Source organism: Wolffia australiana, chromosome 9 (genome assembly GCF_029677425.1).
Source record: "Wolffia australiana isolate 7733 chromosome 9, ASM2967742v1".
NCBI lineage: Eukaryota > Viridiplantae > Streptophyta > Magnoliopsida > Alismatales > Araceae > Wolffia > Wolffia australiana.
The window spans coordinates 2,157,501-2,179,883 of NC_135843.1; the positions used below are offsets into that span (position 1 = coordinate 2,157,501).

Genomic DNA, 22,383 nt, shown 5'->3' on the forward strand with positions numbered 1-22,383 from the left:
AGTGCTTGGAGGAAGAACTAAATATATATTTTTTTAGTTTTTCAGAGGGAATTGAAAGTTAGGTTTTGCATGTAATAATAGAAATCACTTGCACACAAAAGGGAAGAACAAAATGTGAAAGATGAAGGAAAATGAGTCCGCATTTTTTAGAATACCCTCGAACTTTGATCACTAATTTATATCTTTATTTTGGATCAAAATTTGGGCAATTTTTTCTCTCTCCTTGAGCTCTTTCTTTTTTTATTCTCTTTCTCTTTCCTTCTCTTTCTCTCTTTCGTATTGTGTTTGACAAACCTCTCTCTTTCCTCTCGTCCTCTGCCCACTTTGACCCTTCTTTCTGCCTTCTTTTATCTCCTCTCTTTCTGTCACCGGCTTTGATATTTCAACTACATCATTGGTCCCATAATTGATAAAGAAAGCGAAAATTATCTAAACTACTAAAATAATAGAGCCTACGCTCCCAGTCCCCAAGAAAAAAAAGGGGGAACGTTGAAATTTTCATCTGTCATTAGAATTCCCTTTTAGTAAGATCTTTTAAAGCAAAATTTTCATTTCTTTAGTCTTTCTAGACTTTTATCTGTCTTTGTGCACTTGCTTACATTCCTCTTTCTTATAGCTCCACTTATATTTTTATTTCCTGGCGTTGCATACTCTTCTTCTCTATTATGATATTAGTTACATTTTTCATTTTGTTACTTCTCATTGGACTTGGTTTATTATGTGAAGCTACTACGATTCTCTGCTGAAGAAATATCAAGCACTCTGCACAGAGAAACAGTGGAAAAGGCCTCTTTTAAGTAAGGATAAGCCCTCTTCTTTCTAAATTACAGTCCTACCCTAGCATTAATAAATTCCTTTTTATTTATTGCGTGTCAAAGTTTGCTCTTCCTGGGCTCTTTCTGTTTGTCATCAACCATAGCTCTCTACTCAAATTGATAATATTCGTATTTTGGCTTTGCTGTATAAGGCTGAAATGTAGATTTGGAGGCCCACCTCATGAATTTTATTAATGATTATATATTTTTATTTATTTTCAATTGCAGTTGCACTGGCATACTCTACCCAAATTCTGGATAAAGGGGCTATCCCTGTCACTGACCATGACATTGCTGTTGATGCTCTGGTCTCTCCCACTGGTACCATTCCCATCAGTAACACTGCTCTCGAAAGTTTGCATTTGGAAGATTAGCAACATTTATTTGAGAAAAAAAATTGCTTGATTTTTTGTGTAATTTATTTGCCAAATTTTATGGGAACTTTTCAGAACTTGTGCATGATCTGCTATGCTGCCATCAATTTCTAAAATACATTTCTAAAAAATAAAATGTGGATGAGTTACAAAAGAATGGCGTAGGGTTCATTCTCGTAATATTTATTTCTAGCTACTTGTCAAAATGTTTGACGAGAATAATGAAACAAGCTATTTAAAAAAGATGGATGACATCTGTCATCATTAACATCATCGTTAACCACTAAAAACTGCCAAGGTTGACATCACGGTGATGATGGTTGCTAACATCTGCCTATATATTTGGATCAACCCACTAACATTCACATGGATGTGACAACTGATGCTATCAACAACTGTCAATGTTAAACTTCCAGACCACATATCAACATCATCGGCATCTTCATCCGCCAACATCTCGACGGGTTTGATGACATTGATGGTTGTCTACTGAGCTGTCTTCCTTATTGTCACATTGACAACACGAACAGATCCTCAGTAGAGCCATCCTAGGCTAACCCTAAGAAGGGTCCTGGAAGATCCATATCTAGGTCAGGTGGAGTTGGACTATGAAATATCTATCCCAACAAGGCAACAAAAATGACATGATGAAGTATCAACTAGAAAGTCAATGCTCAGTCCGCATAATCAGCCACAAAACAGAAACAAGTTAAAATGTGAATTTGCAACATGTTTGGCCCTCAGTGAATTAGTGCAAAGGAATATTTTTAGTCCTTCAACATGATTCAGAAATCAGAAATTGCATTGGACAAAAGGAACAAATTAATGCATAATTCTGTCATTCAGTGGTTCATTTGCTAAAACAATACTCCAAATGTTATTCATGGATGCCAGTGGATGAGCAGTTTAAGAGATATCCATTCTTCATTTATTTCTAGAATCTTAATGATGCAGTTAAAGAGTATCTGTTCATATCATCTAAAGTATATAAGAAACCTGTTGGTGCTTCAGTAGATCTCATATTCAGGTTGAAGTATGAAACTGAGATGCTGCTTTACCTATGTTAAAAAGTATTATAAGGTCATTTTAGACTAATTTATCTAGATATATTGATTTATGCATCTATGGTGATCATCCTTGTGTGGATTCACTATTTAATTGATAATTTCCTTGAAAGTTTTGAAAATTATATAATACACTCATTGATGAAATAATACAACAGTGCAGGAAACCATAATTGCCTGATGATAGGCAATTCAATTGTTATATTGGGTTGAAATAGGAACACCAAAATTCACGTAGAGAATGCTGAAGCCTCTTCTTTAAAACTAGGGGAAGTTAAGCAAGAAATCTATTGGGAGTGTTAGATTTGGAAAGAGGACTCCCCATCAAAGGGGATACTATCATTTTATATAGAATGAACAAATCATTACTATTTACTAAGTAAAATCCATCCCATATTTTTTCTATGTCAATCGTTGTCTCGAACTTGTCTTTTGAATCTGTCTCAGTTTTGTAGTCAATAGATTGAACAAACTGTTTCATAATCTTTCCAGTTTAAAGGAAGGGAATTATGTTGATTAATACTTTCTATATAAGATAAATTAAATAATTAAAATGATAGGTTCTTATGATTCCCCATCTCTCAATAATTAAAGGGAAAATTTCTTAGTTATTTTTTATGAAGACAGAGGATTATATACTCCATTTATACTTTTGAGAAAATAGTACTAAAAAGATTAAACATCACCAAAGAATTGACATGTTTTCTCATGATGCAAATAGGTTGAATATAACCTAGTTTATCTCCAAGAATGTCATAGGATATACTACACAGAGCCTCTTAGTTAATAACATTGTTATCTAATAACAATGTACTAAAAAGATTAAACATCACCAAAGAATTGACATGTTTTCTCATGATGCAAATAGGTTGAATATAACCTAGTTTATCTCCAAGAATGTCATAGGATATACTGCACAGAGCCTCTTAGTTAATAACATTGTTATCTCATAAGAACAAATCACACAAACATAATTATTATAGTACATATTAATTGGCATAATGGTCCCTTATAACTCACACAAACATAATTAAAACTGATATCAATGTGCTAAATACATTCATGAAATGTAGGGTTTCAGAAACAAAGATTAATGCTTGGTTATTATAGTACATATTAATTGGCATTGGTGCATCTTCTGATGGATATTATGTGTCCGTCGAGCCAAATCACACCACCATGTTCTATTTAAGATCATTACATAAAATATTACTTTCATTATTATTATAGTGTGATGTTTATAATGAAGAACATGGATATGTGTAATGACATAGTGAATTGTGATGACATCATAATACAATGATCTCTAGTTTTTAAACATGTATTCTAAATATTCCTATTCGATTGGTGGTCAAGATGAACATCAAATTATCTGGATAGAATAACACTATCTGATCCTATTTATACAATAAGTATAGTTGATCATGTGGCTATTAGTGTGGCTTCACTAATGACAGATAATGGGTGCTCTTTGGATAAAGAGTTCACTGAATTGATCTAAAGAATCCCTGAATGGTGTTATACCTAAACGTCAATCAGGTTGATTCATGTCATGGTTGTATAAGTGATCAATTGATATGAGATACCAAAGACATCTCATGGATAGATGACCGCATTCTGACTACGAATTACGAGTCTCTAATCATGGGATTCAAACAATTCATAGCTTGGTTGTAGTTAGAAGCTTACGGAGATGATTGAGTGGTCAAGATTAGATCATCTGCCCACGGTATAAGAGCACATTGATTCAAGGAAGACAATGCAGCAAATCCCTTGCTAGGGAAGTGATGATATTGGAGAAGGCGTTCTCTAGTGGTCCCCATTACGCATTAAGGACTACTTGAATCACAGATTAGGGTTTGACGATCAACCATACCCTAAGTCATTTGAGAGTCTTGCACGAATTAAGGATTATACACATACAATAACCAATGATGGTAATGGTTGCATGAGAGAATTCGAACACATCAGTACCTTATAGAGCACGAGGCGTAGCTTGGCATCCCATGGGCTTGAAATTTAACCTATCGATTAGGTCAAATTAGTCCCTAATTAATTGATCTATATGTTGATATAGTTAATTAATAAGATTTGCCAATAATTGTTATTGTTCACTAAATTTATTAACTAGAATTATACACAGATCTAGAGGGCCACACACATAAGATGATGTAACACGAGCGTCAGAATCGAAAGGCTCGTGTTAGACCACAAAGTAATGAATAAAAACGTACGAGATGATGACGTAAAAAGATGCACGTGGTTTTAAAAATTAACGAGAAATATGTCAGAAGTCCGATGATCCGAGATGTAACCCAATCAATGTCACTACGGAGAATCTAGGCACGACTGCACTACCAATGATCCGCGTAATCAGTTCGAATACCGATGGAGTGGGGAACGTTCTCGTCCCAGGATTGTCCGCACCGTTCAACGTGATCAAACAAAACCGACACCGTTTAAGAGAATCTACTTAACACAGAACGATGGCTGCTCCTATAAAGCATTTAAAACTCTCTCGGAGCAATGATCAATTAGAGAACGGCACTGAAAGAAATAATTAACGCTGTAAATGAAAGGGAGAAGAAGACGTGACTTAAGGGCTCAGAACAGGGTGGCCGGGAAGGCTCAAGGCGTCGGGTAACTGGATTCAGCTCCATGCTCGACAGAATCCGAGGGCATGGGGCGATTGCTATCGGAGGACAGTGCATCCAGCATCGATATCGAAGTGCTGAAGATCTAGGAGCACTGACACGGGCGGGTGGCAAGGCACCAATCGGGACTAATACAGAGCGTTGCAATCCCAGAGCATCGGTGCAACTAGATGTTTAGATCTTTGGCTAGCGACAGTCTCAACCGTCTGAGAGAGGTGTGAACTTATTGTGTTGGGTGCAAATGAAGCTCTGAAGGTTCAAGCAGAGGCAACTGTGGCGGGCTACGATGGCGGGTTCCAAGGCGAGGAAGCCTCCAAATATAGGCAGGCCTAGGACAACGTTACGCTTAGTTCATGGAGTCAACGGGCAGGGTTACTTTCTGCGGTGCACCGAGCTAAAAGATATCTGCGGACGCACGATGGAATCGTGGAATCATAATGAGGGCTATGTTGATCTGCTGAAATTCTCCGATCAGGCACTCGTGCACACGTGGAGGCACGCAACAACGACCATGGTTATAGTAGTAGGTAGCTTCGCGCGGCCGGTAACAATTGGGGCTTGGGATGAATGCCCGTGCGCCGGCAAGTCTTTGATTGGTCAACAGGGGGGGGGGGGCGTTGTGGTTCACAAACGAAGGTTGAGGAAGTTCGGTTCCTTGCTAAACCAGATGTATCTTAGGAGCAATGATGAAAGAACCTTCCACTTCTTTTCATCAAAAATCGAACTCTTGTTGGCCGAAAAATCCCGTACTGGCAGGAGTCAATCAACAATGGAAGGCAACTGACTGACAATGGATCGACCAAGCTTACTCTGATCATCGGAACTTATTTGCCCTGGGGTGCAACCTCTTGTGTAGAGAACAGAACGAGAAGAAGAACACAACCAAGTTTACAAAACGGATCTCCTTTCTTCCAAAAAAAAAACAACTGCCAATTCCAAACTCCAGATCTGGTTTTTTTTGAAAACAACATGCATGCCCTCCAACGTCCACCCCCCCTCTTTTATAGAGAGGAAGGGCAGTTATGGGATGCCCCAATGGACCCCTTTTAAGGGGGAAGGTTATTGGGCTTTTCCTTAAAAGGGTTCTTTAGGGGGAGAAGAAGCCCAAAGAAGGATCTCCTCCCCCTAAAGGTGGGGGAAAACGGAGGAGGGCCCTGTACTCACGCAGGAGGGGCTGCCCTACAATTCAAAGACGACGAGAAAAGACTAATACAACACAAAGATGGGGCCACATACAAGGAGTGAGCTGCCATAAAACCACAAAGAGGCACGACACAAAGCAAAATGACGCGAAACGACTTTTCAAACCTGGTAGTGTAAACTCAGATTCTTCACATCGGCTCAAGCTCTGCGAAGTGGCTGATGACGAGTCCGAACACACTCGACTGGATGGTACTCCATCATAAGATCATACGAGCATTGGTGAATATATTTTACATAAAGGGTTTTCTTTGACAACCATCGAAAAATCAAGCCCGTGCTTGTCAACAGCCACATCGCAAAGCCCGCGCTGATGTGAAGAACCCAAATTTCCGGTATCAAGTATGACATCAACCTCCTAGCATCATCTCCTTTGGGTACATTTCATTTCCTTTGACTTTATGGAGGCCCCCTCCCCCCGTGTATGGGCCTCCCATGTTTGTATTTTTTTTTGTTATTGTGTTTTGTTTAGATTATTAGGGTAGAGTCCACTATTGCAGCCTTCTACACCAGTTTCATTGGCAGCCACGTTCCTGTCCGGAGATTGATGTAACACGGAGAACGCCGGGATCAGTCGGCTTGTGTTACAACACAAGGACAATGTATGATTTTACTCTAGCAATGCAAAATGTCAAATAGACGACGCAAGTAAATTCATTGAGAAAATAAGTGGCAGTGCTAATTAGTCGGAAGGCCAGTTAAAGATACAGAGTTTGACAAATCAAACTTTGACTTCTCAATGTCCCTTTGGACCTATTAAACGTCTAGCAGGGAGGGGTACTTTAATACCCAGACGCGTCCACGTCCTCTGCGGTTAATGTCTAGCTGTATCAGAAGAATATCCTATCTCTCGATAAATGGTGGCTAACCCAATCATAACGTCTCATTCTTAGACAGAGGAACACATAAACGATAGCTCCGAAAGAGATAACTTGACTGCGAGCGTAGGGGAGAGGATGGATGATGTCGGACGTCGTTGAGGATGTCGTCCGGTCGGCACCGAGTATGATGGCTCGGTATGGATAATAGATGGTGGTATCGAACGTCGATGGATTCGTCGTCTGACAGATGAAACCCTAAAGGGTTGATGTTACTACGACGGGATGAGAAGCGTCCTACGTGTCGTACGTGCAGTCTCCGACTCGTGGGAGGCGCCGAGCTTCGCGCCTGGACGGAGTCGCCGGGTGACGGTGATGGTGGCCTCTCAAACCTCTTTGGAGTGACAAAGGCGTCTACGGCCGAACGGAATCAATTCATTGGGCTTGCACGTAATGGGCGGACTCGTCCGTACCGGTAAGATGCTCAAATGTGTCGTAGTTCTCTCAAGTATTCCTCTCTCACCTACCAAGCCCGAGCACGGTGGAGTCAATTCAAAATTATACTGTAAGAGATAAGTAAACGAGCGACGGGAGAGGACGGCGTACCTCGTCGGCGGGGCTCGTGGTGGAGAATTCGTTGACAGTCATTGGTCGGAGCGAGTGTGATGGAAAGGCGCCGGGGAGCAAATGGCGGCTCGACGGGCGATGTTATGTCAGAGTGATGGTAAAGTTTGTAGGAGTCGTGGGAGAGACGAGTGAGTCGACAAGCAGCAGTGCGGCTCAAGCACTGACCAGACGGCAAACGGTCGCACCAGGTGATTCAACAGTGGCCTGATCTTGAAGCACAAGCAGGGCAGAATAGTGCTGTAGGATTTCCATCAACTTGGTGGCGCCGGTGAGTGTTTAGCTTCCAACTAACATGGTTCCATGGATTATTTTTCGAACCATGGCGCCTGTGCAGCAACAACTCGAGTGATTAGCTGAACCGGTGAGTCAGCAAGGCCTGGAGTGGTCGATCAGGGACCAAAGGTTCGTTCCGACCGATTGGGAAGGAACGACGGAACTGGCAGAATTTTAGATCCCCAAATTGCAATTGGGAAGACTCCCGAGCGGCTCTAAATCGTGAGTGCTGGTCTCAAATTCAGATGGGTTGTCGAATTACAGCACCAGTGCGGAGTACCAAGGCTTGGAACGATCAATCAAAGGCGGAGACTCAGATCCGACCGAACGAGAAGGAATGGCGGGCCTGGTGTAGCTATTTAAGCCGGCCACGATCTTCCTCCGTTGTCGGGGCGTCAAAGTTTTCTCTCTTCTCTTATGATTTTGCCATCTTCAGATTCTGCTGGTTCAGGCGGAGCGCTTCACAAAAATGCAGCCCGGCCACCCAAGAGGGGAGGGGTGATTCGCCGGCCTCAACCCAATTAGATGGCTAGACGCCGTTTGAGCGGCGTTCCTTCCTATGTCGATTGTGAAATTTCAATTTCTGAATTTCGCCAATGCTGCCTATCACAATTCTGAACTTTGCCCACTTCTGTAGAATGGGAGCTGGTTGGCCCGTGATTCCGGTCACTGGTGAGCCTCCCCTCCTGTTCTCCCTGTCTTCTCTGCTGAATTTTCTCCCATGATTCCTCATCCCTCTTTCTTCTTCTCTAAATGAGGGAGGGAGACCAGAATAAAAATCAAACATGCCTTTCCTTGTTTCTTCGTGGTCTAAGGACCTAGGGCGCCCCCTCTTCCCAGGGGAAGAGGTCAAATGGGATCCCTAAGTGGGTGAACAAGTGGAATCTGGTCCATTAGGTAGGCCCATTATATAATGGGCCCCCATTACAAAGAAAAAGGGGAAAATTTAAAACATAAAAGAAAAGACAAAGGGACAAGGGAGGGGGTCCAAAATGACTAAGGACCCCTCCCCAAAGACGACAAAACAGGGACACGGGACACATCGCAGTGCGACAAAAACAGGACGACGAGAATGGGAAAACACAAAACACGACAAAGAAACGGTGAAAATCAAAAGCGATAAGTGAGCATCTTCACCCCCCAGTCGATGACGCTGGCAGGTGAAGCGGATGACGTCGTCGATCCTTGATTGCGTGTGCCATCAATGGAACCTGTATGGATCAATACCTGAAGTCCGTGATGAGGTTGATTGGGTGGACACATGTGATTATGATGACAAGAGCGCAAACAGGAGCTTCGAGTGCAGTAAGTCTGGGCGTGTCAGCGTGCCGGTGTGCGCAGGAGGCTGACGCACGGGGGCGCTGGCGGCCGATGGGACTCGAGGGTGCACGAGGGCGCGGGGGCGTTGGGAGCACAGGGGAGTGGTGAGGGGGGCCGTGGGCATCTGTGCACACGAGCGCAGGCACATGCCAGTGGCCAGCGGCGCTGGCAGGCGATGGGAGTCGAAGAGGCACGCGGGCACGAGTGTGATGGGAGCATGCGCGCATGGTGAGAGAAGGCGCTGGCGTCGGCGTGTCCGATGGGGTCAATGGGGCACGCGATTGCTAATGTAGGGGGAGCATGCGCACACGGAGAGGGGAAGGGGGGGGGGGGGGCATGACGCTGGTGCTTGCAATTGCAGGTGCGGGCAAAGCGGTGAAGGAGATCGCTGCTGACACACAATCTAGGGCTGTGGCAGGATCGGCGCGGTATGGGTGGCGTGCAGTCAATGGAGGTGGAACGGGCGACAGCAATAACTATCAAGAAAATGTTTCTTGGAGTTAACTCCGAGAATGGTGGGATCTTGGAGCAGACATGTCGATCAGGGCTGCCGAGGAGCAGTGTGTAGCTGACGTGCAAGAAGGTCCACAAAGAGAAGGTTGTTCTTGCAGGTGATGTAACACGACGTGTCGGGATTGAACGACTCGTGTTACACCACAAGGGAAGGAGGGCTGATCAGCAGAGTGAAGCATAGGGTGACTGCATTGGTGTTGGTAACTTGGTGGGCCTCGGTTACAATCTGCTATATGGCGACAAAGAAAGGCGTCGGTGGTATGGAGCGGTGGCTGTATATCCTGCGGCGGCATGTACATCACTGCGATAAACTAGCGGCGGCATGTCATCCAACGATCGCCTCCCCTGAAGCTTCTCTAGGAGACCGTAGCGGTGGCCATGTGACGGCGCAACGGCTGCATCTAGATACTATCTGACTTCAGCGATGGAGATGTATTGCGTTGCTTCAATGAAGATGGTTGTATATTAACTACGGGGGGACGGAGGTAAGCATCGGCGGCGAAGGCGGCGGCGGCGGTTCATCCTGCGGCGGCATGTACTTCACGGCGGTGAACTGGCGGCGGTGGGTCGTCCGGTGATTGCTCTCCTCAAAACTACTCTAGAGGACGCTAGGCACGCATGTAGCGCGTGTAGACACGGTAGTGCTGGTAGGCGCGGATACGAGCTTGGAAGCGAGCTTGATTTGGAGGACAGTGGCAGCTCTGTCAATCGAGGGCGGGCCATGGGTGGACGAGGGCAGATGAGGGTGGCCGAGGGGGCCGAGGATGGCCGAGGTGGCTGATGACGGCTGAGGCGGCCTATGACGGCCGGGGCGGCCGAGGGCGGCCAAGGAAGGCTGTGGACGGCCGAGGAAGGCCGTGGACGGTCGAGGGCGGCCGAGGGCGGCCGTGGACGGCCGAGGAAGGCTGGGGTGGCCGAGGCGGCCGAGGAAGGCCATGGACGGTCGAGGGCGGCCATGGACGGCCGAGGGAGGCCGTGGATGGCCGAGGGCGGCCGTGGATGGCCGAGGGCGGCCGTGGACGGCCGAGGGCGGCCGAGGGTGGCCGAGGCGGCTGTAGGCAGCCGGAGGATGCCAGAGGCAGCCGTGGACGGCCAGCAGTGGCTGATGTAGTTGGAGGTGGGTGTTGCGGCTGGGGCGGTCGGTGATGGTCGGAAGGAAGTCGGAGGTGGGGTCCAGATCGAGCTGAGGCCGATTGGATGCAATTGAAGGTGGCTGGAGGGGCTGGAGGGGCTGGAGGCTGCTGGAGGGGCCGGAGGTGGCCTGGTTGGGTGGAGGCGGCCGGAGAAGGCCGATGAGGCCGGTAGATGGCGGCAGATGGGGCAGAGGCGGACGCGGTGTCTGAGGCAGCCGGAGCGGCCGGGAAAGGCCAGAGGCAGCCGTCGGCGGCTAGAAGCGACCGAAGCGGCTAGATGCGACCCGAGAAATGACCTCCGAGGAGGGCGAGGCAGCCGTGGCAACCCGTGGCGGCCGAAAGGCGACCATAAGGGGCTGGAAATGGCCAAGACTGGCCGAATTCGTCCGAGGAGGGCCGTACACGTTGACGAGGGCGGCTGAAGGTGACCCGAGGCGGCCGAGGGTTGGGAGCTTCCAGACGGCGATTGGAGGGGAGGGGGGTGCCGGAAGCAGCCGAGACCGGCTAGATGCGACCCGAGGCGGTCTCAGACACCTCGCCCTCCTCGGCGCTGAGGTGGCGAGGCAGCCGAGGGGATCCCATAGGCGCCGAGGCGGCGGAGATGGCGGTGCGGGGCTCTGTCGATGAGAAGAGGGAAAATGCCCTAACCACCTTTCTTGAGGGCAATTTCATAAATTCCTCAAACTTCTAAAACTAAAAAAATACTTCTAAAATGCCTAAAAATTCAAAGGGCTACATTTTTCTCAAATCATTTCACTTGGCTCTCTTTACAATGGACACCCCCCCCTTCTTATAGGGGAGATATAGGCCCCCCCTTAGAAAAAGGGAAGAAGGGCCCAAATTTTAGAAAGGGGGGATCCCAAGTTAGGGAAAAAAAAGAAAAAATTACACACACGCCGGGCGTGCGACAAAAAAAAAAAAGATACGTCTTAAGGCTGGATGGTCCCCCATCAGCAGGCCAACGGGCAAGCGCGAGGTCGTTCTTGGAACTTTGCTTCAAGAAGATGCTGCACGAAGATGATACTGGACGATGGAGTGTCGGCGACGAATCGTTCTCCCGATAGAGTGTTCTTGACGCAGACAAAGAAACAACGTGGCAAGGACTCCCATGATCTACTCTAGAAAAGCGGTAAAAGTAACTCCCAAAGGGGAGAAGGGGGGAGCCAATTGAAGAACAACACTTTCAAATTCAATAAACTCCAAGGCTTCCTTAGGCATGCCATCGTTTTATATAGGTGGGAGGATGCCTAAGTGGGCCGGGATAGGGGAACTGTCGTGTGACGAGGATTCCTTACAATGTACATCAAACATAACAAAAATAACGAAAGGTTCGAGGCCCAAACACGGTGGCCCGATCCAATGAGAAGTAAAATTGCAAGAAAATAATGAACAAACCTTTTAGATCCATCATTAAGCTGCATGCTTGAAATTGGGATCACGGATGTTGGCTTGGGCTGCTCGAAGAGTTTGCTGACGTCCCTTGGTGCTGTTCAGGAGATGGTCCCCCATCAGAGATCCTGTCACTGTCATGCAACTTTAGTTGCCAAACTGAGGTCTTTTCGTCCTCTCAGAGTCATCAAGCGCGGTGCCTACAACGTCTCTACCTCTTCAGCGCTTCCTGCCGCCAGTCTGTTTCCCCAGCCACAAGATCTACCATGGTGCAACTGCTACTGTCACCACTCATCGTGCACCATGAAAAACATTTGCATCAGCTACTTGCACCGTTGCCAATCTGACGACAGAGAGAAACACTATATGGCGGCCTTGACACCCCTTACTCAAGCGCCTCCACCGTTGTCCTGCGATTCCCCAAAGAGGCACTGTGATCGGACTCCGCCAGCATACGCCCTCACTAGCGGAACTCACACCCATGGACCCTGTCACTTCCACGGACACCTCTCGCTGCTCTGTCTGCAGCCACTTCGTTTGCTATGTGCCCGCATCCCATAGCATTGGAAGGCTATTTTGCTGCACCGTCTTGATCTTTACTGCTCCACACGGCCCTTAGCGACACCATCCCCGGTCTTCGCTGCACTGACGCACGCCGCTTCCCCAACCATGCTGACCACGACTGGAATTCCTGATGCCTGCCCATCTCTGTCCACTAGTGAAGGTTGCAGTATGTCACGATGTCCAGCTCGAGCCCACAAGGTCACTCCCTCTCCCCCTTCTTTATAGTATTATTATGTCTTTTAGTGTCATCCTCGCCTACTCCGTTGTCTCGAGCTTATGTGTTATAGGACTAGCCTCCGCACTCGTGTTAGGGATTTTTCTTTGTCACTGTCAGATCTGCATCATTTACGGCGACATATGTGGACACTCACAGACGGGGGGTGTCCCCCTCTCCGTCAGCCTTCGAGCCGATCACTCAGGTCATTTGGAGCTCCTCCGTGTTACGACCCTAATAAGTCAAAATTTAGGCAGTTAACCTAGTTGATGTGTAATTTGGAGACATGCAATAATAATTATAATTAACCCTAATTCACTTATTACTGATGTAAATTGATTAGTAAGGGGTTGAACCACATAGAACGCTTAGTGAGTAAGATTGATTTTAAAGCAAATTAACAGTTGAGAAAGAGCATGTGATGAATAAATCCTAATTAGCGGTTTCCTATGAAAACCCTTATTAGGAATGGGTGGTATAAACTATCAATTCCTACTCATAGGCTTTAATAACTTATAACAGAGAGTGAAGTAATATAAGAATTTAGAATAGATAGAAAGATGGGGGAAATAGAATGAAAATCCTAATTAGGTGTTTAGGGCATACTTCTTCATTTGGTGATGTTCCCTTGCATTAATCTTATTTCATGTACTTGTATATTGCGCCTGGTGCGTTGGCGTGTTACAATTGACACAGAGATATATCAAGAGAGGGATGAAACTCACTTTCGAAAGAAGAAAACCCTAAATTGGCACTCCAAAGCCTTTGTTTCACAAGGTCCCCAAAATGGAGAAAGACAAAATGAAGTACAAGAAAAGCCCAAGTTGGGGATCTATTTATAGGCTCAGCCATATGTTGTGGAAATAGAAATAAGAGGTGGATCTCCCCACAAAATTTTGGCCAAAACTGCCCATGGGATCAGCAGTTATGGCCATTCAAATTTTGAGCATTTCTAGCCATTCATTTGTTTGAATAGTTCCTCTAGTATAGGGAGCCACTAGAGCACGCCACATCATCCATCCTTGTATGTCATGAATTGGACTTGTTCCACAAAGAGAGAGAGCCACCAGTAGTTCCACATCATCGCTCCTTAGTGGGCATTAGTTTTTCCATTTTTAACTTTAAAAAATACTTGAAAAAGATCAAATACAATCCATAAAATTCTCTTAAATTCAAAATTAAATGTCTCTTTATCTACAACTCCTTTTTGGATGAACTTTTCACCAATTTAATCCTTTTTAAATGTACTATCCATTTCAATCATTATAAACATAATATACTGATTTTAATGAAAGAATTATTATTTGGTGGACATATGTATTTTTGGTGAAAATTACACAAACTTCATGATAATATGGATACAATTAGCTTAATTATGCTCTAAAATGCATGAAATAAACATGAATTATCATGCTTATTTGCATGCTATCAGACCCCTCGTGTCGTCTACCTGTCCTATCGTCCGGTATCAATAGAATTCCATTGTTCTTCTTGTTGGATTTAAACTTTCGGATCATTTATTCACGTTGCATCTCGCCTTCTCACCCTCACCCTGTGGTGAGATACGAACCATACGATTCCGGCACTTCATGTTGTATCAGTTTTTGGGAGAATTTTAAGTGAAATATAAATAGGGAAAGGGGCACCAATTTTAAGCACCTAGACTAACCAGCATGGGGGTCCCCCCTTTCTCCACTCTCATCCCTCCTTCACTCAACCAAGGAAAGAGTTTTCATGCAGAGAATATCTCCATGGTTTTGAATAAGAGTTGGAGAAGAAGTGGAGATCCAAGAGCAACGTGATCGCATGGATTCTTTTAGAGTATGGGCACGTGAACGACTTCAGAACAATCTCAAAATTATGAGGTCAAGGGTGGAACAAGTTTCCCATAAGGTACGTATGATTTATTTGTGTAAAGATCAATTTGGTATCAATAATCACTTCCACATTCATGAAAAAACTTGTTTTTCATGATTAAACCAAGGCAAAGAACCTAACATGTTCTTTAGAAAGGATGAGATATACACCCTCTTGCTTATCTCAGCCATGGATATAAAAGGTAGAGGGAAAATACTTTTTTCTTTTATGAGCACTAGGTTTCCAGATTGTGTGCAACTTAAGCGGAAGAAAAAATGGTCCACTCCTGATATCCTTTGTCCCTGATATACTGAAAGTCAAAATGTTCTTCCATACAAAGAGTACGCTTGAATATGTCTCATTTAAGTTCATTAAAATAAATCAAGTTGAATATTATTTACATGTCATATTTATAATGAGATCCAAGGATGTGTTCAATGATTACTGAATAATAATGATATCAAAGGATACATGAAATCATCATTACGATAAAAATATATTCAAAATTTCTTATTCATGGGATAAATTTGAATTACATCAAAATATTTGAATTACATCAAAATATTTTCACATGATGAGGATTTTTTATCACATATGAATCTCTCAATAATTGTTGACATGTACAAATTAATGAAGTGAATCACCTAGGCATACATCATATCTGTGATTTATTGGATCCTCGAGTAAGAAGTGTTAAGCTGCTTAAGTGTGCAGCCTCTAGAGATATCCACATGATTCTGGGCCCATTGAATCTCATCCTTCATGTTGATGCCCATGTTCATGCTCCATTTTTGTATTTATGTCATTCCCATTGCATTGGGATTGGAGGGAAGCTATGAGGAGAAGGGAGAAGAAGATAAAAAGCCCTGAACATTTTTTGCAGGGAGATATTTTTAGGGCATTTCCCTATTTATACTAAGTGGATGTTTCTCAAAAAACTTTCCAAACTTTAAGTATATCTTCGAACATCCAAAAAACCATTTGCATGTAACCTTTTGTGCCCATGCATCAGTCTAATTCATAAATCTAGTGTCCCAATGACCATTATTGGCCTTAAAACTTAATGAACTATATCATACTATAGCATAATTAATGTCGGATCAATTTAAGTCAATTCATTGGTTGAGTCTCCAGCCCGTGGGGGTGCGAAGCTAAACTTCGTGCTCTAGAAGATATAAAGGAGTGTGTATTGACTCACTCATGGAACATGTCCTTCATTATCTTGACAATCCTAGGGTGACTTAGGTTTTAGTAAACAGTCAAACCTTAATTAGTTATCTGAGTTAGTATTGATGCATTTGAAAATTACTGGAGACCCCTTATGAAATATTTTAGTACATTGGACAAGGATTTCATCATGTCTTCTTTCTTAAGTTGTCTCCTCTTAGATTGAGGGCAGAAAATCCCATCTTGACTTCATAGGAACTCACAGGTCATAGTCAAAGTACAACTGAATAGTAGAGGAAGCTGAATAACTTGGAGCTGAGGAATATCAGGTGAGTAATAAAAATGTAGTGGCATCATCATCTAGTTAATGAGTGTGACATGATCAAATCTGTAGCTAAGAAAAATTCTCAAATTGAATGTGTGTCGGCCTCAGTGGTTTCGCAAGAACTTGGACCAGCATTTTCTTAGGAAATATAAGTCTGTAGGGAAACCATTAAGAAATATTCCTTAAGGGTTTGAAGGATGTTTGGATAGCCCTTATGATGGAGGACCATCCAGCGGACACCAAGCCAAGACGACTCCAGCCACGCCGAGCTGCTCGTGCCCCAGAGTTTAAGTACTCCGCGTAAGCATCTTATCTTCCTTTTATTTGTTTTATCTTTTCGTTATTTTTGTTCTTGGATTTCATGGACTGGGCCAGTGTTGGGCCTCGTCCTTGTCATGTTTTTTTACTTTCAATTGTAACCGTTTAAGAGAGGCCGAACCACGTCTTGTGACGGTTTGTCCTCCTCACGTCCTCACTTGGCACCTATCCTCATTATATAAGGGGATAGCATGCCCAAGTGAAAGGTTGAGGCATTTGTTGAAGAAATTTCCAAATTCGTCTCCACCTTATCGTAGCTAGGATTAGCGTGTAGAGAGGAGTGGCTGTCCTCGCCCACGTCGAGACCACTCCGTGGTTAGAGCCGCGTCGTCACGTCGAGATCACTCCGTGACGCTGTGTCTCAATGTTCCGTCGAGATTACTCTGGGATGCCTAAAGATTCAAGACCGCTGTTTCTTGAAGCCTGAAGACTCCTTCGTCGAGATTACTCCGAGGGCATCTTGAGATTCAAGAGGCACCCTCATTGGGGGTATCGTCACCAGCCGTCCTCATCGAGATCACTCCGAGTCTGTGCCGTCGGCGTCTTCCTCCTAGATTCGCCAAGAACTCTCCGAGAGCCCTCCAAGAGGATCAAGAAAAGTCCTCTCCATCAGAGACTTATTGGGCAGTTAATTTTCAAGAAAGTATCTTTCTTGGACATAGACGTGACGCCGCCGCTGTCACCAGCTGCCCACGCCGCCGCCGGTCTCCGCCCGTATGCACCCTGCGACCGCGCCTATGTCCCCCAACACCCACCTGCGCCCCTACCACGTGGCTCCCACGCGCTGTCCTGCCGTACGGTGCCCGCGCGGTTCCCCTGCACGCGCCCTGCCGTCCGGCGCCTGTGCGGCCCTCCTCCTCCGCTCTCGCCACGGCTCGGCAGGCCATCGGCATCCGTGACGCGCTCCAGCCCAGGCGCGCCTGTGCGTGCTCGCACACACCGCGCTGCCCCGCTGCAGGCACTTTGCGTGGCGCCACGCGTGCCCAGCGCACTTCCCGCACACCCCTGTGCACATTCTGGGGGCCCCCTGCGCCTGTCACCACTTTCCAGCGTCTGTGTGCACCCCCGGTGCTCGCACGTGCCCCGGTCCTCGCGTGTGGCCTCGCGCCGTGCACTCTCCTGCCTGACGCCTCCGTGTGACCGCCCACGTCCCTGTCGCGCGCCGCCTGCAGCAGCCCGCCTGCGAGCTGCCCTTCACCTGCGTGTCGGTCTGTCCTCGTCATCCCATCCTGAAGACGTGTTGCGCCGTGGACTGTCGACTATCAGGTACCTATTCGTCTCCCCTCCATTAATTCCAGTATTATTACCTGTCTTCAGTGCCGTCCACCCCTATCTCTTCCTCTGCCGGGTTTTCGTGATCATCATCTATAGGATAGCTACCTCGTCGAGTGATAGGATTCTCTATCGGTAAAGGACCTAGTCGTCGACTTAGACGTTGGACACCTCTGGGCCGTCAAACGCCCCTTACTCCTTAGACGTCACAGTTGGTCCCAAGGGTCATCAGGAGTCTAATCAGATCAATATCTCCTCTTAGGGGACGACGTTGATCATCCTCCCTCTTCGGGAATGCCTCAATTGCTCGTTAAGTGGTTTTCTCGACATGCATCCATTTCATTGATAATTACGAATCTACTCAACTATATCTTGTGACGTAATACGAGCCGTCTGATCCCGACACGTTCATCGTATTACACCACCTTAGGATAACACTCAGGCATTTTAATACACACTTATAAGAATATATCGATGGCAGTAGTCATTACATGGCAAGAGGTCCCTATAAAAAAGGTAGAAATAGGACATAGCTGTAGCTATTGGGTAATTTCACTCTAGTGCCTTGGGGATGAAAGGCATGCATGTGTGCTGAAAAGTACCTCTACTCCAAGTGTGCCCTCTGATAACATGCATTTCAGTAGGTTAATGCGACCATATTTACATGTTTATTTGCATTAAATTGGTTCTACATGCATGTTTTCAAGCCTAAAATAACGAAATATAATTTTAGAAGGATATTGTGTCTTTTATGAATTCTTAGTTTATTTTAATAATTTTTTCCAAAAGTAAATTATGAAAGAAGATAGTTTTTTGAGTTGGAATATGAATTTTCCTGAATGGTTGGGCATTATATTCAAAGAGGCATCATTTAATAAATTCATAATATACATTTCTAACATTTTTATTAATTTACATCTACTTAAAGGAATTAGTTAATGGCTCTTTGGCTTTTTTGAAATCATAGGAGAGAGAAAATAGGAGGCTGAGAATCATCCAAATTCACACCGTAATATTTGTCTATCCAAAAGGATTTTTGGGCTGAAAGTTTGAGCGGAACTTCCTTTTTCCTGCCTCTTTCTATTCATAAGGTTGGATCTATACATAGATGTTTGTGATTTTGTAGAAAACATCTTTGAACTCATTTTAAAGCATCTTTGAAGGTCCATCAAGGTGTTATTGGTGTTTTGAATGATTGGGGAAGATTAACAAAGAAGGGGAGAGGTTTATCTGCATCCAAAAATTGACGTGATCCTGGTGGAACACAGGGATATAAGGTTAGTCTCTTGCCTTACATTAGTTTCCCTCCTTAACATCCCTTTAGTTAGATCTACATCCTTTTTTTATCATTCTCTCATTTACATCACCATATTCAATCATCTCAGTGTAAGACATCTATCACTGATCTTAGAACTCAATATCATCACCTTCAATTCATATAAAAACATAAATCATCTACTCTATTATCCTCTTGTCCATCTAACAACCACCCATTAATTCTTCCATCACATCCATTATTTAGATGATTATCATTTCTTCTTACACCATTCTATTTTACCATCATCCATCCACATCCACTCACATTCATTCATCCATTTTATCATCCTATATTTTTATTCATCTTCCACATCCATCATCATTTCACATCTTCATCTATTTTACACTCTCACTTTCATTTGATCGATCTACATCCTCATACCTATTTATCATAGTATTATTTAAATTATTCTTATAATATATTAGCTATCACCGTTTCAACCTTCGATTCATCGCAATCCCCTGTTTTATGTGTATCTCCTTTCATTCCTCTTGAATCATCATTTAAAAAGTTTTTAAACCCTAATATACGTTCCCGATGGAGGTAACCCTTGCTCATCACCAACTATTCAAATTATTTTATGAGAAAAGGTTTACGAATTATTATTGATCAACTCAATTAACACCCTAAATTTGAGTTCATCAGCCCTCAGGTCAGGTGCAACACGCACTCGTGAGCTATGGCCCTCGGTACTTATGCAGATTGGTCATACCACACACCCCTACATCCACGTACAGAACCTTTCTTAGAGCCCAGCCATGATGCTCTTCTCCCCTCCATCACCCATACCGAGATCCCTTTTGCTTTGGTTTTCTTCAGTGCCCGATACCCCAGGTTTTGGCTGCTGCGTGCTGCAACCCCACCCATGGGGACACAACACATGCCTCATAACTTTATTAGTGGTTATTTGCATGATGGCTAGATCCACTACAGTGCCCATGCACCTCCGCATTGACGGGAAACATAAGCACCATGTGGGTATTGGCTTTAAAGATCAGGGAGGGGTATCGCTACCTGTGGTGTGTTTTAGTTACACGACAGACTTGGTCTATGTGATCGTGAGTATGATGGGGTTCCCATGGAGAAGTCTTTGGTAGAGTGCTCGCGCAGTCTATGTGGTTGGCGCACAGGTTACCATGTGGGAATGTCACATACTTTGGGGGCTGACAAAGAAATGTACAATAGTCACAACTTCTTCGTCCTAAAAATATTGAGGTAGGCTGGCTTAAGCTAATAAGGTAAGATTTGTTTCAATTACATCGCTGTATTTTGCTTCACAAGTACCATTTTGATGACGCGGATGCAAGCATCCGACATGATGTCCAATGCCACATTAATTTATACAGGTGAAAATAGCTTGATAGTCATATCCCCTATCATATTAAAGTGTAAGAAACTTAAGTAAAATGTGACTTTTGACAAGTGTTTGAAAGCAAAGAAATGTACTATGCGCATTACGTGTCAGCTTTAAAAGAAATAAAGACAAAGAGTGTGTAAAGTCATCAATAAATATCACACAATAGCCCAAATAAAAATTAGACATTACAAGAGATGGATTATTTAAGTCCGAGTGGACTAATTCAAGATGTTTGGTAGTTTTATGAAAAACATTTGAAAAGGGAAATCTATGGGTTTATGAAATACGGAAAGTATCACATAAAAAATGAGGCTTATACATGTGATATTGGTATACCATAATTGTCCATGATTTCCTGAAGAGTTTGAAAATAATGATACATCAATCATGCATGCCACATATTAGATGACATCAGCTCACGGCCCTATGCATGAGTGGATGCACGAACAGATCGAAAGTGATAAAGACAACTTTTAAGATTCCATCATAGAAGGATATACTGGGTCTGCCAACCTTCACAAGACAATAAAATAAAAGTAAAACATTATTATTTAAGGTTGAATAAGTGACATATTTTAGATTTTGAGTAATATAACATCAATAATATATTTAAGTTTGAGAGATAAAAGCAATGTTACAAAAAAAATGAAATGGGAGAAATTCATACAAAACATTATTATCTAATGCTGAATGATGGATGGACTTAATATTTTGAGTAATATAAGGGCATGAAGGATATATTTAGCTTTGAGAGATCTATTTTATTTAGTCAGATGGAGAGAATAGCCAAGAGCAAAAGTGGATAAACCTAAGCCATTGAGATAAATGTAGATAATGTTGGATTGCTGATAAGGTGATGGATATGTTTAGTGTAACATGATGTATTTGTTGGTATAGGTATACCAAGGTTTGGCCGACAAAGAGTGAGAATTTCTTAGCTATGGATGATGCATGCATTCTATGAAATTGTTACTTTGTATGCATATGCCTATAACTGGAAGGACATTTATATCTTTATGAGGAAGTGGAGTGGAATTAGAAATGCCATCCCACAAACTAGCAATTAAACTGTTCTTGACATTCATGATCACAGTGCCCAATTTAAAGACAATTCTGGCAATGGGGAAGCACTTTCACGTCCTCTTCCATGACTTGGATGTGCCCATCAACTGCCTCGGTGATGTCCTCATGGAGGATGATCAGCTTGATGTCCCCATTCCGATGGAGGTTAGTGATGACATATATTTGCTGAGAGACCATGATGCTTAACTGGTCCATTTTGTAACTGAGAGTGATGGGCTGACATAATATTATTGGCATATAGTTGTACAATATCATAATAAAGTGTTTAAAAGATCTAGAGAAGCAATACTTATGTAGAAAGTTATATGTTGGGGACCAACTTCCCAAAGCGAAATTAGCTTTAGTTCTGTGATCTCTCCAAATGCTACTTTGCTGCCCACTCTTACAGATGACATGACAATGAGCTAGGTTCTCTTTGGAATAAATCTCTCTATGAAGTTGACTCAAAAAAACTTCCTCATGTGAAATCACCAAATTGTTCCATTGTAAAATGCACATATACTTGCTCATCATTTGTTAAATGACCGCCCCCTATACGTATCCTTGATGACCTAGAAAAGATACTAGAAAATCTTGCTTTGTCCATTTAGTGGAAGCATGATCATCATATCATATATATCCTCTTCTCTATTTATGAAGCTATTTTTTCTTGTATTTTGGCAAAGCCAATGGTCAATCACGCCTGGTATGTTCCTTCAAAGAAACTTGTGTCTCAAACAGAGTCACAC

At 43.8% G+C, this 22,383-nt stretch overlaps 1 protein-coding gene across 1 annotated transcript in view; it reads left to right on the plus strand.

Annotated features, from left to right (window-relative positions):
* Positions 1-1,277, plus strand: part of 5-FCL (5-formyltetrahydrofolate cycloligase) — a 2,943-nt gene extending 1,666 nt beyond the window's left edge. The window contains exons 6-7 of the mRNA XM_078581230.1: positions 727-797; positions 1,044-1,277. Of these exons, the coding sequence (XP_078437356.1) occupies positions 727-797; positions 1,044-1,189 (217 nt within the window). The 3' untranslated portion in view covers positions 1,190-1,277. The remainder of the gene's footprint in view (positions 1-726; positions 798-1,043) is intronic.
* Positions 1,278-22,383: the final 21,106 nt, after the last annotated feature.